The sequence below is a fragment of the Meles meles genome, chromosome 12 (assembly GCF_922984935.1).
Source record: "Meles meles chromosome 12, mMelMel3.1 paternal haplotype, whole genome shotgun sequence".
In the NCBI taxonomy this organism is placed as follows: domain Eukaryota; kingdom Metazoa; phylum Chordata; class Mammalia; order Carnivora; family Mustelidae; genus Meles; species Meles meles.
The window spans coordinates 29,191,467-29,209,279 of record NC_060077.1 but is presented as its reverse complement, the minus strand read 5'-3'; the positions used below and the strand labels follow the sequence as shown (position 1 = coordinate 29,209,279).

At 46.1% G+C, this 17,813-nt stretch overlaps 3 protein-coding genes, 1 long non-coding RNA gene, 1 pseudogene and 3 gene segments (V, D, J or C); 1 reads left to right on the top strand and 7 right to left on the bottom strand.

Moving 5' to 3' along the window:
* LOC123954081 (immunoglobulin lambda-1 light chain-like) overlaps positions 1-15,194 on the bottom strand; it is a 150,242-nt gene extending 135,048 nt beyond the window's left edge. Inside the window, exons 1-2 of the mRNA XM_046024733.1 lie at positions 15,115-15,194; positions 14,692-14,982 (exon numbers count right to left, since the gene is read on the bottom strand). Coding sequence (XP_045880689.1) covers positions 14,692-14,982; positions 15,115-15,160 — 337 coding nt within the window. The 5' untranslated portion in view covers positions 15,161-15,194. The remainder of the gene's footprint in view (positions 1-14,691; positions 14,983-15,114) is intronic.
* The window catches only part of LOC123954077 (immunoglobulin lambda-1 light chain-like), a 1,184,917-nt gene that overhangs the window by 123,064 nt on the left and 1,044,040 nt on the right, over positions 1-17,813 (bottom strand). The gene's annotated exons all lie outside the window — the stretch shown is intronic.
* LOC123954073 overlaps positions 1-17,813 on the bottom strand; it is a 721,845-nt gene that overhangs the window by 110,723 nt on the left and 593,309 nt on the right.
* Positions 1-17,813, bottom strand: part of LOC123954078 — a 652,309-nt gene that overhangs the window by 127,079 nt on the left and 507,417 nt on the right.
* The window catches only part of LOC123954074, a 610,667-nt gene that overhangs the window by 115,922 nt on the left and 476,932 nt on the right, over positions 1-17,813 (bottom strand).
* Positions 1-17,813, bottom strand: part of LOC123954079 — a 220,246-nt pseudogene that overhangs the window by 131,044 nt on the left and 71,389 nt on the right.
* Positions 1-17,813, top strand: part of LOC123954085 — a 197,586-nt gene that overhangs the window by 125,206 nt on the left and 54,567 nt on the right. The window lies entirely within an intron of this gene.
* The window catches only part of LOC123954082 (immunoglobulin lambda-1 light chain-like), a 203,757-nt gene that overhangs the window by 166,899 nt on the left and 19,045 nt on the right, over positions 1-17,813 (bottom strand). The window lies entirely within an intron of this gene.

Here is a 17,813-nt window from a genome sequence, read left to right as displayed (position 1 = left end):
AAATCTTACCTTGGGGCCCATTTGGGCTGAGCCTTCTTTTTTATTTTCCCTTTTCTTCCTGTCTGTCTGTCTGTCTCTCTCTCTCTCTTTTTTTCTTTTTCTTTTATTTTTTCTCTCATTTGGCTGGGGAATCCTGATTGCTCAGAAGCATTCCAGGGTGCATCTTGACTGCACCACAGTTGATACATCCAGCTACATCCATTCAGTCATCTTTCACCAAAATGACTAGGAGGAGGAATGCCCAACAGAAGAAAAATACAGGGGATGGGCCTTCTGCAATGGAGCTAATGACTATCCACATAGACAATATGTTGGAAAGGGAATTCAGGCTAACAATTATCCAGGCAATAACTAGGTTGGAGAAAGCCATGGATGACCAAATGGAATTGATTAGGGCAGAACTGAAAGCCACCAGGGATGATGTTCACAATGTTAGGGCAGAACTGAAAGCCACCAGGGATGATGTTCAAAATTCTCTCAATGAGTTCCAATCTAATCTAAATTCTGTAAAAGCTAGGGTAACTGAGACAGAAGATAGAATTAGTGATCTGGAGGACAAACAGATTGAGAGAAAGGATCAGGAGGGAGCCTGGGACAAACAACTTAGAAGCCATGAAAACAGAATCAGGGAAATAAAGGATGCCATGAAATGTTCCAGTGTCAGAATTATTGGAATCCCTGAAGGGGATGAGAAAGAAAGAAGTCTAGAAGATATAGTGGAACAATTTGTCCATGAAAATTTTCCCAATCTCACGAATGGAACCAGTGTTCATGTATTAGAGGCAGAACGGTTTCCCCCCAAGATTATAGATTCTGCAAAGTCCTCGAGACACCTAATAGTTAGAATGAGGAATTATAATTTTAGGCAGACCTCTTGAAAGCAGCCAGGACAAAGAAGCTCCTTATGTACAGAGGAAAGCCCATCAGAATAAAGTCAGACCTGTCCACAGAGACCTGGCAAGCCAGAAAGCACTGGCAAGATATATTCAGGGCACTAAATGAGAAGAAAATACAGCCAAGAGTACTTTATCCAGCAAGACTGACTTTCAAAGTAGATAGAGAGATAAAGAGTTTCCAAGACCGGCAATGCTTAAAAGACTATGCAACCACCAAGCCGACACTGCAGGAAATATGAAGGGGGGTTCTATAAAGGAGAAAAAATCCTAAAAATATCATTGAATGGAAATATAGAGACAATCTACAGAAAGAAAGACCTCAAAGGTAACACGATGTCAATAAAAACCTAGCTATCAATAATCACTCTCAATATGAATGGCCTAAATGTGCCCATAAAATGACACAGGATTGCAGATTGGATAAAATGACAGGACCCATCCATATGTTGTCTACAAGAGACCCATTTTGAACCTAAAGATACCCCCAGACTGAAAGTGAAGGGATGGAGAAGCATCTTTCATGTCATTGGGCCTCAAAAGAAGGCCAGGGTAGTGATTTTCATATCCGATAAATTAGATTTTAAACTAAAGACTGTAGTCAGAGATACAGAAGGACACTACATAATTCTTAAAGGGACTATCCACCAAGATAATCTAACAATTGTAAATATCTACGCCCCCAATATGGGAGCAGCCAATTACATAAAAAAACTATTACTCAAGATAAAGAGTCATATTGATATGAATACATTAATAGTAGGAGATCCTAACACTCCTCTCTCAGTAATAGATCATCGAAGCTGAAAATCAATAAAGAAACAAGAGCATTGAATGACATATTAGACCAGATGGACCTCATAGATATATACAGAACATTCCACCCTAAAACAACAGAATACTCATTCTTCTCAAGTGCACATGGAACCTTCTCCAGAATAGACCACATACTGGGTCACAAAGCAGGACTCAACTGATACCAAAAGACTGATATTATTGCCTGCATATTCTCAGATCACAATGGTTTGAAACTGGAGCTCAATCACAAGGAAAAGTTCGGAAGGAACTCAAACACCTGGAAGCTAAAGACCACCTTGCTTAAGAATGCTTGGATCAACCAGAGATCAAAGAAGAACTTAAACAATTCATGGAAACCAATGAGAATGAAGACACTTTGCTCCAGAACCTATGGGATACAGCAAAGGCGGTCCTAAGGAGGCAATACATAGCCATCCAAGCCTCCGTCAAAAAAATTGAAAAATCCAGAATACACCAGCTGTCTCTACACCTTAAAGAGCTGGAGAACCAACAAAAAATCAAACCACGAAGGGTTTAATCACGATTAAATGATGCACGAAGGGAAATAATCAAGATTAGAGCAGAGATCACTGAGGTAGAAACTAGAGATACAGTAGAATGTATCAATGAAACTAGAAGCTGATTTTTTGAAAGAATCAATAAGATCGATAAACCATTGGCCACACTAACCCAAAAGAAAAGTGAGAAGACCCAAATTAATAAAATTATGAATGAAAAAGGAGAGATCACAACTAACACCAAGGAAGTAAAAACAATCATCAGAAGTTGTTATCAACAGTTATATACCAATAAGCTAAGCAACCTAGATGAAATGGATGCATTCCTGGAAAACTCTGAACTCCCAAAATTGAACCAGGAGGAAATTGACAACCTGAATAGACCAATATCTAGTAACAAGATTGAAGCAGTGATCAAAAAACTCCCCCAAAACAAGAGCCCAGGACCTGACGGATTCCCTGGGGAATTCTACCAAACTTTCAAAGAAGAAATAACACCTATTCTTCTGAAGCTGTTTCAAAAAAATTGAAGCAGAAGGAAAACTTCCAGACTCTTTTTATGAAGCCAGCATTACCCTGATCCACAAACCAGGCAAAGATCCCACCAAAAAGGAGAATTTCAGACCAATATCCCTAATGAATATGGATGCTAAGATTCTCAACAAGATCCTAGCAAACAGGATCCAACAGCACATTAAAAACATTATCCACCATTACCAGGTGGGATTCATCCCTGGGTTACAAGGATGGTTCAACAATTGCAAATCAATCAATGTGATATAACAAATCTATAAGAGAAGAGAAAAGAACCACATGGTCCTCTCAACTGATGCAGAAAAAGCATTTGACAACACCCAGCATCTGTTCCTCATTAAAACGCTTCAAAGTATAGGGATAGAGGGAACATTCCTGAACTTCCTAAAATCGATTTATCATCCTCAATGGGAAAAAGCTTGCAGCCTTCCCGTTGAGATCAGGAACATGACAAGGATGCCCACTCTCACCACTCTTGTTCAACATAGTATTAAAAGTCCTAGCAACAGCAATCAGACAACCAAGAGAAATAAAAGGTATCCAAATTGGCAAGGAAGAAGTCAAACTCTCTCTCTTCGCAGATTACATGATTCTTTATATGGAAAACCAAAAGACTCCACCCCCAAACTACTTGAAATCATACAGCAATTCAGTATTGTGGCAGGATACAAAGTCAGTGTACAGAAATCAGTGGCTTTCTTACACACTCACAATCAAAATACAGACAGGGAAATTAGAGAATCAATTCCATTTACTATAGCACCAAGAACCATAAGATTCCTGGGAATAAACCTAACCAAAGAGGTAAAAGATCTGTACTGAGGAGCTACAGAACACTCATGAAAGAAATTGAAGAAGACACAAAAAGATGGAAGACCATTCCATGCTCTTGGATCGGAAGAGTAAACATTGTTAAAATGTCTATGCTGCCTAGAGCAATCTATCCTTTCAATGCCATTCCGATGAAATTTCCACCTGTATTTTTCAATGAGCTGGAGCAAATAATCCTAAAATTTGTATGGAATCAGAAGAGACCCCGAATTGCTAAGGAAATGTTAAAAAACAAAAAGAAAACTGACAGCATCACGTTACAAAGCACTACAAAGCTGTGATCACCAAGACAGTGTGGTACTGGCATAAAAACAGACACATAGACCAGTGGAACAGAGTAGAGAGCCTAGATATGGACCCTCAACTCTATGGTCAAATAATCTTGGAGAAAGCAGGAAAAAATATACAATGGACAAAAGACAGTCTCTTCAATAAATGGTGCTGGAAAAATTGGACAGCTATATGTAGAAGATTGAAACTCGACCATTCTCCTACACCATACACAAAGATAAACTCGAAATGGATAAAAATAAAAGACCTCAACATGAGACAGGAATCCATCAGAATCCTAGAGCAGAACATAGGCAGTAACCTCTTCAATATGAACCACAGCAACTTCTTTCAAGATATGTCTCCAAAGGCAAAGGAAACAAAAGTGAAAATGAACTTCTGGGACTTCATCAAGATCAAAAACTTCTGCACAGCAAAGGAAACAGTCAACAAGACAAAGAGGTAACCCACGGAATGGGAGAAGATATTCACAAATGACAGCACAGACAAAGGGCTGATATCCAAGATCTACAAAGAACTCCTCAAACTCAACACACACAAAACAGATAATCATGTCAAAAAATGGGCAGAAGACATGAACAGACACTTCTCCAATGAAGACATGCACATGGCTATCAGACACATGAAAAAATGTTCATCATCACTAGCCATCAGGGAGATTCAAATCAAACCCACATTGAGATACCACCTGACACCAGTTAGAATGGCCATAATTAGCAAGACAGGAAACAACGTGTGTTGGAGAGGTTGTGGAGAAAGGGGAACCCTCTTCCACTGTTGGGAATGCAAGTTGGTGCAGCCACTTTGGAGAACAGTGTGGAGATTCCTCAATAAATTAAAAATATAGCTTCCCTATAACCCTGCAATTGCACTGCTGGGTATTTACCCCAAAGATACAGATGTAGTGAAAAGAAGTGCCATCTGTACCCTAATGTTTATAGCAGCAATGGCCCGGTCGCCAAACTGTGGAAGGAACCAAGATGCTCTTCCACGAATGAATGGATAAGGAAGATGTGTTTCCTATACATTATGGAGTATTATGCCTCCATCAGAAAGGATGAAAACCCATCTTTTGTAGCAACGGTGATGGGACTGGAGGAGATTATGCTGAGTGAAATAAGTCAAGCAGAGAGAGTCAATTTTCATATGGTTTCACTTATTTGTGGAGCATAACTAATAACAGGGAGGACATAGGGAGATGGAGAGGAGAAAGGAGTTGAGGGAAATTGGAAGGGGAGGTGAACCATGAGAGTCTATGGACTCTGAAAAACAATCTGAGTGTTTTGAAGGGGCGGGGGGTGGAAGGTTGGGGGAGCCAGGTGGTGGGTATTAAGGAGGGCATGTATTGCATAGAGTACTGGGTGTGGTGCAAAAACAATGAATTTTGTGACACTGAAAAGAAATAAAATAAAAAAGAAAAAAAAAGGATTAGTTACCATGACCAGGTAGGATTTATTCCTGGCATGCAAGGGTGGTTCTACATTTGCAAATCAATAATGGTGATTCACTACATAAATAAAAGAAAGGACAAGAACTCTATGATCCTCTCAATTGATGCAGAAAAAGCATTTGACAAAGTATAGCATCCTTTCTTGGTTAAAACTCTCCACAGTGTAGGGATAGAGAGAACATACCTCAATATCATCAAAGTAATATACAAAAATCCCACCCCGAATATCGTTCTCAATGGGGAAAAGCACTGCTTTCTCCCTAAGTTCAGGCAGGTGACACTGGTGTCAATTCTCAACACTATTGTTCAAAATAGTGATAGATGTCCTAGCTTCAGCAATCAGACAACGAAAAGAAACAAAAGGCATTCAAAGTGGCAAAGAAGAGGTTAAATTCTCACTCTACAGATGACATGATACTTTATGTGGAGAACCCAAAGACTCCACTCCAAAATTGCTAGAACTCATTCAGCAGTTCAACAATGTGCCAGGATATACCATCAATGCACAGAAATCAGTTGCATATTTATACACGAACCATGAGACAGAAGAAAGGCAAATTAATTAATCAATCCTATGCAGAGTAGTACCAAAAACCATAAGACACCTAGGAATAAACCCAACCAAAAAGGTAAGGGATTGATACTCTAAAAAGTTCAGGACACTTATGAAAGAAACTGGGAAAAGACAAATGAAATGCAAAAACATTCCACATTAATAAGTGGGAAGAATACATATTCTTAGTCTATGCTACCCAGAGCAATCTACACATTCAGTGAAGCCCCTGACAAAATACCATTGACATTTTTTACAGAGCTCGAAGAAATAATCCTAACATTTGTATAGAACTAGAAAACATCCAGAATAACCAGGGGAATGTTGAAAATGAAAACCAGTGCTTGTGACATCACAATTCCGGACTTCAAGCTCTATTACAAAGATGTAATCAACCAAACAGTTTGTACTGGCACAAAAACAGACATGTAGATCAGTGGAATAGAATAGAGAGCCCCAGAGATGTGGGTGACACCTTGGTGTCTCCTGTACCTGTCTGTTCCACTGTGGTAGAAGCGTCTCCACCCATGTCCCCAGGGCTTCAGGAGCTCAGCCAAGCTGGGACATGTTGGGCTCTAATACTGTTCAGTTGGGAGGGCATTAGCACACAACCACACATGGAAATGATGAGATCATGCCCACTGGATGAAAGTCTTCCTGTGTCTTTTTTCTACCCAGTCCCTCTGTCTGTAGATGACATCCAGGCCCAGAGAAGCATGCAACCTAGTGCCGTCAGCTGTAAATGCTCTCCTGACCCCCCTGTGCAGAGCTGCCTGGAGATCTGGATGGGGAGGGAGATGTGGGGATCTCAGATGAGAGGACCTGGGCCAAAGTGCTCCCTACTCTGTGCACAGGTCTCCTGAGACTGGAGGAGAGTGCCACACAGATGGGGAAGGGGTTTCTGTCTCACTTCCCCATCTGTCTGTGTCACTGTGAGCATCAGCACTGCTGTCCCATACCTGACAGTAATAGGCAGCCTCGTCCTCGGCCTGGGCCCTGCCAATGGTCAGGGTGGCCGTATTCCCTGAGTTGGTGCCTGAGAACCGGTCAGGGATCCCTGAGGGCCTGCTGCTATCACCATAGATAATCAGCACAGGGGCTTGGCCCGGCTTCTGCTGGTACCACTGAACACTTACACTTCCAATGTTATTTGCCCCACAGGTCATCCTGACTGTCTGTCCCAGGTTTACCGACATCGAGGGAGGCTGAGTCAGCACATAGGAGGCCATGGATCCTGCAAGAGAGAAGATGAGAGGTGAGGTTTCAGCCAGGGTGTCACCCCCTATATATGCCACCTGCCTGGTTTGAGCTCTCTCAATTCCTTAGGCCATTTCCACCTTGCTGGGCCTACCTGCCTGGTAGATTGAGCCTTTGAACAAATGAAAAGCACCACCCCATTTCTTTGGGCAGGCGCAGCCCTTTGGGAGTAACAAGGAGCCAGGGAGCACAGTGGGGATTTATCACCAGCCTGTCATCCCACAGCAGGGTCTTGATCATCCTGCCCCCCACTGACAGTCCAGTTCTGAGCTCAGAATCAGGGCCAGGAGTGTCCCAGAACCCGGGGCTGGGATGGGCATGAGCCTGGCCTTAGCACCTGTGCAGTAAGCCAGGAATCCGAGGAGGAGAGGAGTCCAGGCCATGGTGCAGGTCCCTTGATTTTTCTCCCTGAGAACCTAGGCTGGGCAGAGTTCCTCTCAGGCCGCTCTTATCCCCTTGCTAGAGACAGCTGCTGGTTATGCAAATGGGCCAGAACTCTGGGGTTACAGCTGAAGAGCCTTGTGGTTTTAGAAATGGGCTCAGCTCCAAGAGACACAGAGATGGGAGGGGAAGCCCCTGAGGACCCGCCTTAAACCCAGGGGATTTTCGTTCACCACGTTTCCCTGTAGTCTGGGGTCTAAAAATCTATTCCTCTCCATGTCCTGTTCTGTCTCCTGGGCAGGCATGTTCATAGCAGAGTTGTGAGATGGAGTCTGTCTGCATTGTCTGAACCCATCATAGAATGTTTCCTCTGCAGGTACTAGAGGATCATAGGTCAGTGTGCGTCCTACTCCTGGTTTATATTGTGAACATCAGAACAGGAACAAAATTCCTCCCTTTCCAGGTGCACATGGAGTTTTAGGGAACCACTGATGTGCTGTAGGAATCTGTGCCAAGGGAGATCTCCTGGGGCAGGTCATTGATGCTGTGCCTCAGTATCCCCAGGGTGCCCTCCCTGCCAGGGGCAGACCCAGTTCTTGAGCAAGGATTGACAGTGACTGGTGTAGCAGGAAGTTGGGGTGGAGCATCATGAAGTCCTGGACCTGTGATAGAGCCAGAGACAAATTCTACAGGATGTAGATGAGAGTCTCCAAGTCAGAATTTTACATCCGAGCAAAGGTGATAGTGTAGTAAACCTACACCTTTACCTTCTGGTTTCAGGTCCTGGTAACCAATCCTCCCAGTTAGAATCCCTGAGGCTTTGCCAGGTGATCTCTGCTGCCCCCCTAGTGGCCGCTTCACAATGGCAGCTGGAAGTGCAGGAAATCTTTTGTCCAAGTGGAGATTCATAACCCAGTGCTCACATCCTGATTCCCTCGAACCATGCACTGTTGGTCCCAGGCAAGGATTTTCTCTTCTCTGTAGGGCCCCTGCAAGCCTCCAGACCAGGGAGGAGGTGTCAGATTACCCATGAAAATAGAAAGAGGTTCATGTGAATTGTAGGTAGGACCCATTTGAGGCCTCAGGGCTCATTTACTCGGGATGGTGGTGGTCATAGGTGTGGTTTTGGGGCTGAACACCAGGAGACACAGGACTCCAGGCTGTATCACTTGATCTGGCTGCTGGGGCCTCATGTAGTGTGATGATGGCTGCAACCCTGAAGAGAGAAGCAAGAGGACAGTCACCCAAGAAACATTCAGATCCAGCTCGGTCTTCCATAGGTTCCACCCTGGAAATCAGTGTGAATAAGACACAAGTCTTTCTTGGGTTCCTGCCTTGGGTTGAGAAGCACTGAGGACACAGTTGCTTTGAGAGACAGCACACTATCACCAACCCCGTCTCCCTGCATCCTGTCTTCTATAATCTTGAGAAGCCCCACTATTGCTATTCTCAGGTCTGTCTAGGTCAGCATTGACCCTGTGTCTTAGGGCTATCCCATGGATGTGTCATTCTGCTGGGTATCTTTCTGGGGAGTTTTGTCTGTGAATGAGAGAGACTAGATATATGAGTGCTCTTTCTCTCGTACTCATTACTGATAGCTGTAGCAACAGCAGCCATCCCGAGGTCTGTTGTCAACAACAAGGTAAACCAAAGCCTCCGTAATAGCGATGGTGGGAGAAACAGTGAGAGGATTTGGGACCTCATGGAATTGGTAGTACCTGTAGAACCACCATCTGACTTCAGGATGTTACTGCAGGAAAATAGCTGCTTGAATGTTCTTGCTCCTGACTGATATGGGCATGTATTGCATTAACACTTCCTGACCAGATGGGATAATAACTAATACAAAACAATCAGTTAACTAAATGATAGGAGAACCTTGACAGTGTTAGGAATGTGCAGAGAATGAAGTCACATCAGACAAAATGACAGGCAGGTTGTGTGTGGGGAGAGGCTGGAGGAGTCTTCTCTGCAGAGGGGACTGTGGGGCTGCTGTCAGGATGGGGAGAAGGGATAAGAACTGAAGTGTGTTTGGAGCAGTCCCTGTGGGGAAGAGTCTGGTTTGTGAGAGGATGCAGGGACAGTGAGGACCTTAGGTATCTCTGATTCAAAGCCAGTTGAGTTCCAAGGTGATATTTCCCCATAAGTTCAAAACTGAGTGACAGCTGTTATGTGTTAGAATTCTCATGTTATATGTTTCCAGTGAAGGTGAGTCACAAGAGGAGCCCTGTGTGAACCTCTCTGAAAACTGAGTGGGAAGCTGGAGCCTTTTTGTAGGTGACAGTCACTGTGACTCTTTGTGGCTCATCTCTCTCTGTGTGTGTGTGTGTGTGTGTGTGTGTTTCCACATGACATCCAATTCCTGTCACAGACTCATTTCTATCATGTACTGTTACACATACATATATATGAATTTACTTGTGAGTGTGTGTGCACGTATATATGAATTGTGTCTGCTGTGTTATGTTGGAGATGTATTTGTGTACATATATATCCTTACATATGGTATATACACATACGTTTTCTAGAGATTCTGAACTCTGGATTGGGTGCCAAACTTGTAGTTTTGGGGGTCTTTGCATGTTTAGGAGACACACAGTTCCATCTAGCTGCCTGCAGAAACTGAGTGTTTTCAGACCAACCATGCCATGGAATTGGCATTCACAGCAGCTTTCCATCATCAAGTAGAAGAGGTAAATTTGAGATCAGGCTTCCCCATGTCCTGAAGGCACAGGCAAGTAGCATGAGGAAAAGGCCTGATGGCCATGACCCCAACCCATACTGCATTGTCTCTGCTCTGTCTGACACAATTATGACCCAGTGGGGACAATCCTATGAACAGCCGATCCAGAGAAGAAACTGTGGTTGGTTTAAGAGGTTTCTGTCTGATGTGCAGCCAACTCTCCTAGTCAACAGTAGTAGTCTTGCAGCCCTCATCTGGGACACCCCTGCACAATATGGACAATTTTTCAATAAGGCAACATTTGAGCAGAGTACTTGGTTTATTTCAGCTGGGCAGAGAGAAGGACAGAAGTGGCTTATTTCTAACCTACGTTCTCTGACTCAGTTTGGATGGATGGTAAGAGACTTGGAGGAAACAGGAAAAGGAAAGTGGTGAAAGATGTTTGAGGAAGAGATGTGTGAGTAGAACCCACCTGCAAATGAACACAGAGCTATTTGTATTCCATGAAAATGCCCACAAGAATGTGCCCTCAAGGGGAAATGGTGTTACTAATCAGGTGGATAATGTGACATTCAGCAGACAGTGGTGAGCCTTCTTGTCCATCCACTCTTGAACTTGTCCACAGGGTCTATAGCAAAGTGCCACGTTGCATGTTGGTAAGTTATTCATGGGATAGTCCCTAGGTTTGTCCAGTCATAAAGCTGACATGACTGTGGACACTTCTGTTCGACCAATCTTCCAAGAGCAGAGACCAACCCAGAGTTCCCAGGAAGAGACCATTCCCTTAAGAATAAGCCAGGAGCCTGGTGACAGATGAATGACATTAGACTTCTTCCATCATGGAAGGGATCACTCTGTCCTTGTTGGATTAGACCTTTATTCTGGATAGGAACTTGCTTGCTTTGACTGCAGTGCTTCTTTCCAAACTGTAACCCTTGGACTTTCTGAATGCCTCACCCAGGGTAGCTTCTGTCCACATTTCACATCAGAAAAGGGCTATAGTGTGCCGATGCCCTTGGAGTTCTCCGGTTCTACCATGTTCCCCACCGTTCAAAACAGCTGGCTTGAAGGATGGACTTATGACCTCTTATAGATTTGTTTACTGTTCAATCACATGCCACACATTGTGGGACTCTGGAAGGATATGTCAGGAGGTGATTTATATAGAACACATATTTGCACTAAATATGTGTTCTGTACATGATGCTGTTTCTCCCATAGCCAGCATTCGTGGGTCCAAGAATGAAGAGGTGGAATTGGGAACGTCAATACTCACTGATATTCTGGGTGACCCGCTGCAAAATTTTCACTCCTTGTATGTGACCATACACTCTGCTGCCCTAGAGGTCTTAGTTCTAAACAAGAATTGCTTCCACCCAGAAACACCACAATGATTCTGTTCAATGGAACGCTGAGACTTTGCTTTGTCACTTTGGTCTTGTCTTGTCTGCATGGATGTCTCTCTGTCCTTCCAGCTTGGTTTTTTATCCCCAACAAGTATCCTAGGCAAGAAAACATGAAAGCCTCATCCTGCCTCCTGCATAGGCACCCCTGATCCACATGGCGTAGAGGCTGCCTGGAGGGCTGTGTTGGGAGAGAAGTCTGGGAATCTCAGATCTGGGCCCTGGGCCAGACCTCTGTCCTCAGTCCTCCAATGGCTGATGGAGAGTGTGACACATATAGGAAAGGGGTTTGTGTCTCACAACCCTGTCTACCTTTGTCATTGTGAGCATTACTGTTGTCCCACACCTGACAGTAGTAGTCTGCCTTATCCTTGCCCCTGGTCCTGCTGGTGTTTAGGGTGGCCGTGTCTTCCAGGTTCGAATCCAAGAATAAGAGAATCTCAGAGAGAAGTTTGCTATTGTCATATATGTCCAGTCCGGTTCCTGTCCTGGCTTCTGCTGATACCACTGCACACTGAAGATTTCTATACTGTCTCTCTGATAGGTGATCATGGCCATCTGGACCAGGATCACTGAGCACAGGGCAGCGGGGTCAGCACCAGGGAGGCCTTTCAGGAGCCCGGCCATGGGGCTGAGCTAGGTGGGCTCCTATAGAGCTACAGACAACACCTGATTCAGGGAAAGGTGGTCCTGTGGCCTCATCATCTACCCTTCCTGCTTCACGACCCCTTTGAGTCCCCCAGCTGAACTATGATCCCATCCTCAGCATGTCATCAGAATGGAAAACTCTTTCATTCTGTCACTTGTTCATCACGGTACATGTGGGAATTTACTGTCACACAATCACCTGCCGTTGGAGATTCATCATGACTTCTAGTTTGTTTCCACGTGGGTGGGTATCTCTGTGACTCCCCTCATCACATAGCAGTCCAGCCACTTATATCTCAACACTTTGATTCCTTTAATTTTTTTCTTCCGTGTCTCACATACATTTTTGAGAAGCGTCAGAAACCATCCCTGACTCAGGGACTCACTTCATGCTCTCTGTCTCCATGCAGGTCCCCGGGGTCGTGACTGCACACAGTGTGATCTCTGGAGACTGGACAGTCAGTGGTCCCTCCTGCGAACTGGGTTCTGTCACTGAAGCAAGGACAGAACAGGGACCAGAGATGTGGCCTGAGACCGTGGGAGTTACTTCACTTTGGAGACTGTCTCACAAGGAGGCTGCAGACCCTTTTTCTAGGGAGAAGGAGCTCAGATTCACCACCTCCTGTTCCTGAGACACTCAAGGCAGATGCAGCCCTGGGGTCTGAGTCCGCCTGGAGGTAGGGCAGAAGAGGCAGAAGGTGAGGAGTCAGGGCGTCTCTGGATGTGCCCAGCACAGAAGAGACAGTTCCCTGGGAACTTAGGTGGAGAATGAGGGGAGTGTAATTTCTAGGTGAGATACTGCCCATGTCAGGACTCCTGTCAGTGTCCTGGGTAACAGTGTGTATCTGACCCTCAGAATAAGGTCCCTGCAGCCTGAAGAGATAAGGATGGTTCATCCTGACAGCCTCTGAGGACTGAGCCCTCGACTCCTGACCCCCTGACCTGGTGTGCCTGTCAGGCTCTCCCTGGGCAGCCCCAGCCTCTGTCCTGCTGTTCCTGATGTAGCTCTGCTGCCCCCTGCTGGTGGAGGAGGACTCAGACTGGGAGCTTCCCTCCTGCAAGTCTCCCCAGAGCACCTGTCACCTGAATAGGGGTGTGGACAAAGGTTTCCAGGTCCCACATGCAGCTGGCCCTACTGCCCTGTCCAGACCAGCACAGAAGGTCACAAACACTGTGGAGAAGACTGCATAAGTGGGATTCCTTCGCCTTTTCCAGGCTGACTACAGGTCAAGGTAATGCTCAGGGACCTGTGGGGGCTGAGCCTATGGGCAGCACCTGGGCCAGCACCTGGGCAGGGAGTGTGGAGGGGAGCAGGAGAGGGTCCAGGCAGTGGTGGGTTTCTTGTGGATTTGCAATCCTTGCCTCCTCCTACCTTATCAGAGTTCCTTTCAGTGACATGACATCACTCACATGTAGGATAAGGATGAAAACTTGGTCTCATCTCCCTCATCATTTCTGCTCTCATCGTCATATGTTTTACCTGTTCCTCCATCATAAACCAATCACACTGCTATTGTTTTTGATTTTAGCACTTGATTGTATTTACAGACATTGACCACTAAATTCTGTTTAGGTTAATCCAAGCAGTTATGATTTCCCAAGCTTGTTATTCTTTGTGTAGACTCAGACTTCCCTCTGTCACCCTTTCCCTCTATCCAAGGGGTGTCCTTCATTGTCATTCGTGCTGGTTCTCTATAGGGAGCACGACTCTTCTCTCTGGCTGTGAGAGTGTCTGCATCACTGGTTTGTAGCAATTTTGCAAGATGTGTCTTGTGCTGTCTCTCATGCTCCCAGTGTCCGAGCTTTGTTGAGCTTCTTGGATACGTTGATTCCTGGGTTCCTCCAAATTTGAAGCGTTTTTGTAGATTATTTCTCCACAGGGTTTTTATTTCACCCCCCAGTCCCTTACCTTCCCTCTCTGAAGTCCCTACACTTGCACACTGTCTGGGTGGCGTGAAGGTGTCTTCCGGGCACTGAGCCTTCATTAATTTTTATTAGGTATTTCCCTGTGTGTTTCATTTTGAATACTTTCTATCGCTATGACATCAAGTTCCCTAATCTCTTCTTTTGCAACATCATATCTGCTGTCAGTCTATCCCCTGTATTTTTACATTTCAGACATGTTCATTTAGGGAAGTTTTTAAAGAATGGTTCTTAAAAAAATGTCTTCCATTTCTGCTTCTCACATGTGTAGTTCTTCCTCCACACACAGTCCCAGAGGAAACAGAGTTCTAACACCTGTTTACAAATTCCCTGCTGATCCACCCTGTGAAGGCTGCCTGGAGGACTGGGAGGAAGGGAACAGACTGGGGACCTCAGACCTGAGGACCTGGGCCAGACCAGCTCACTGCTCTGTGCACAAGGCTCCTGGGGCTGGAGGAGAGGGTGATGCAGTTGGGGAAGGGGTTTGTGTCTCACTTCCCCATCTGCTTGTGTCACTGTGATTATTACCACTGCTGTCATGGGACTGACAGTAATAGTCAGCCTCGTCCTCGGCCTGTGCGCTGCTGATGGTGAGGGTGGCTGTTTTCCCTGATCTGGAGCCAGAGAATCGCTCCAGGATCCCAGAGGGCCGCACAATCTCTGCATAAATGACCGTCAGAGGAGCTTGCCCTGGCTTCTGCTGGTACCAGTTTATAGAACTATATTTCACCTTCTTTCCGGTGCAGGTGATTGTAGCCGTCTCTCCCAGGGCCACTGACACAAAGGGCGGCTGAGTCACCTCACTGGAGACCACGGAACCTGAAAAGACAGAAGAGGAGAAGTTGCAACAAGGTCCAGGGGCTCATTTGCAAGGTCCCAATACTGAGGCTGTGCTGTGCCTGAGCTCTGGTCCTGTGGGGCTGAGAGTGTGGACTGGACTGGGGAGAGCACCTGTGCAGAGACTGAGGACAAGGAGTGAAAGAGGGGTCCAGGCCATGGTGGATGTGCCCAGAGCTCTGTCTTCTGAAAACCACAGCTGGGCCAGCCTTGCCCTGGCCTCTCTTCTTTCTTTCCAGGCCTTTTGTTCTGTGGTTGTTAGTAATTATGCAAATTTCTTCCTCTCTGGGACTCAAACCACTTGTGAGCTCAGACCAGGTGACTGAGGAGGAAGAAATGATCCCATAGCTTTCTCCAACAGCTCTCAGGTCAGAAAATGAACATTGGTCTCCAAATCCGGTATCATAGTCATATTCCCGTGGTTTGAACCCAACCACTGTCCCTACCCATTCTGCCTGAGGGATGTCCGGGACTGGCCCAGACCTTCCAGAATCCTTGCCATGGTGCTGGCCTGGTCCCTCTGAGAAACACAAAGAACAACTGATTCAGGGAAAGGTGGTCCTATGACCTCATTACCTCCTTCCCTGGCTTCTTGTTCCCTCTGCATCCCCCAGAGACTCTGTGGTCCCATCCTTGGCATGACAACAAAATAGGAAACTCTCTCATTTTGAGATTCTTCCATCATTTTGTAAGTAGGTGCTTACTTGTTAAACAACCCCTTACTGTTGGAGATTCATCAGAATTTCTAGTCTATTTATACACGGTGCTGTTGTCTCTATGCCCCCATCCCACAGCAGACCAGCAACTGGAATAATCAACCATTTCATTCCTTTTAATTTTTTCATCAATGTTTCATGCAAAGCTGTGCAAAGGGCCTGCGTACATGAGGAACAATTTCAAGATTTGTGATCTTGTGAGGACCCACACGATCACATGTTCCCATATGTTGTGAGTTCGAGGGCCTGAGCCATGGTCCCTGCAGCCATGAGAATCACGTCACTCTAGAGACAGACTCACAAGGAGGCTGTGGATGCTCCTTCCAGGGACCAGGGTCCTGAGTGCTCTGCCTCCTGCCCTCTGAGATGCTGTTGAACAAAGGAGCTGCAGCCCCAGGTCTGAGTTGGGGTGGAGGTGGGGAAGGAGAGGCAAAGTGTGAGTCATCGGGTGTCTCTGGATGTGCCCAGAAGGGAGTCAGTCCCTGGGGACACTGGTGGACAGAGAGGGGACCTGAATTTCCTAGGTGAGGTGGTCACTGTGTCAAGACTCCCATCAGTGTCCTGGGTGACACTGTGTGTGTTTGACTCTCAGAACATGGTCCTTGCAGCCTGAGGGGATAGGATGGATCATCCTGACAGTCTCTGAGGACTGAACCTCAGACAACCTGCTGACTCCCAGGCCTGGTGTCCCTGTGAGGCTCCCCCTGGGCAGCCCCAGCCTCTGTCCTGCTCCTCCTGCTACAGCTCTGCTGCCCTCTGCTGGTGGAGGAGGACTCAGACCAGGAGTTTCCCTCCTGCAGGTCATCCCAGAGCACCTGTTGCTTGAGAAGGGGTGTGGACCAGGGTTTTAAGGCTTTCACAGGCAGCTGCCCTTCCCCTACCCTGCCCAGCACAGAAGGTCACATACAAGGTGCAGGAGGCAGGGCTGGTGTGACTCCTGTAGTTGTCACAGGGTTGAAATGCTCTGGCTTAGCCTGCAGTCTTGTTTCAGAAAGGAGAGTGCAGGGTACAGTGCAAGTGCATTTGAAAAGGGTCATTGTCCAGACAAACATGTGTGATGACCCACAGCCACCAGGTTCTTGTGTATTTAAGAGTCAGGACTAATGCTTCCTGAATCCCTATCCATGTAGTTGGGTCATCAGAACAACAGGTGATACTTCTGGTGCTAAATTCAGTTCAAGAGGCAAACCTCTAATTTTATTATTATCACTGCTGTTTTTACCTCTTTTCCCTTATTCCAATCTGCATCTTCTGGAATTTGGTGTGGGAGGCTTTGTAAACTAGCCTAGTCTCTGGTTCAGTGAAAATGGGATCCTGCTCATTCATACCTGGTCCCATCTGCACATGAAGAAGGTCACAGTGTAGTGGAAAAGCTGAAGACTTTTCCTTGGATTCCCCCATTCGCAGACAGGAGACTCCAGCACTGGGGTTAACTCACTGAGACCTCACTGAGTCGTTGTCATGAAAGAGACTCTTTAATGTTTTGTATAATTTAATATGAAAAAAGTATTTATAACATGAGTTAAGCTTTCCCATTTCACAGTAGGTAAGGTGAGGACCAGTGTAGAAGAAAGTGGGTTGAGTCCAGGAGTGGAGACCAGCTGTGCTGGCTTCACACCGTGGGCTAATCAGGGCAGAACTTGAGCAGTACAGGAGGGAAGGAGGGTGAGACCAGGCTGGGCAGCAGGGTTTCTGTTCTGAACTCACTGCCATCCCCATCCTGGCTGTTCTCTAAAGGAGCCCCTCGGCCTACACGTGGAGAGAGTCTGTGGGTTTGTGTCCGAGGTTAGAGCTGGAGAGTCTGTAGAGGATGGAGGCTGTTTGGCTGTGCAGAGGCCTGGCCTGGGTCCTGATGGCTCTGCTCTGCATTATGGCTTGATCCTCTCTCTGTGCTCTCCCAGCAGGTGAGGGTGCCAGTGGTGTCCCGGCTATTCTACAGGGGGCACAGTGTCATCTGAGTTCCACAGTGTCTTTAGGTTCAGGGGAATGTGGGGCTCATTCTCAGGGTTTCCACTTCTGCACTGTCCCATGGGCTGAATTCAGGGTTAGTGTCAGGTTCAGAGTATTGTGGGTGCTGAGCCTATGGCAGGCCCAAGT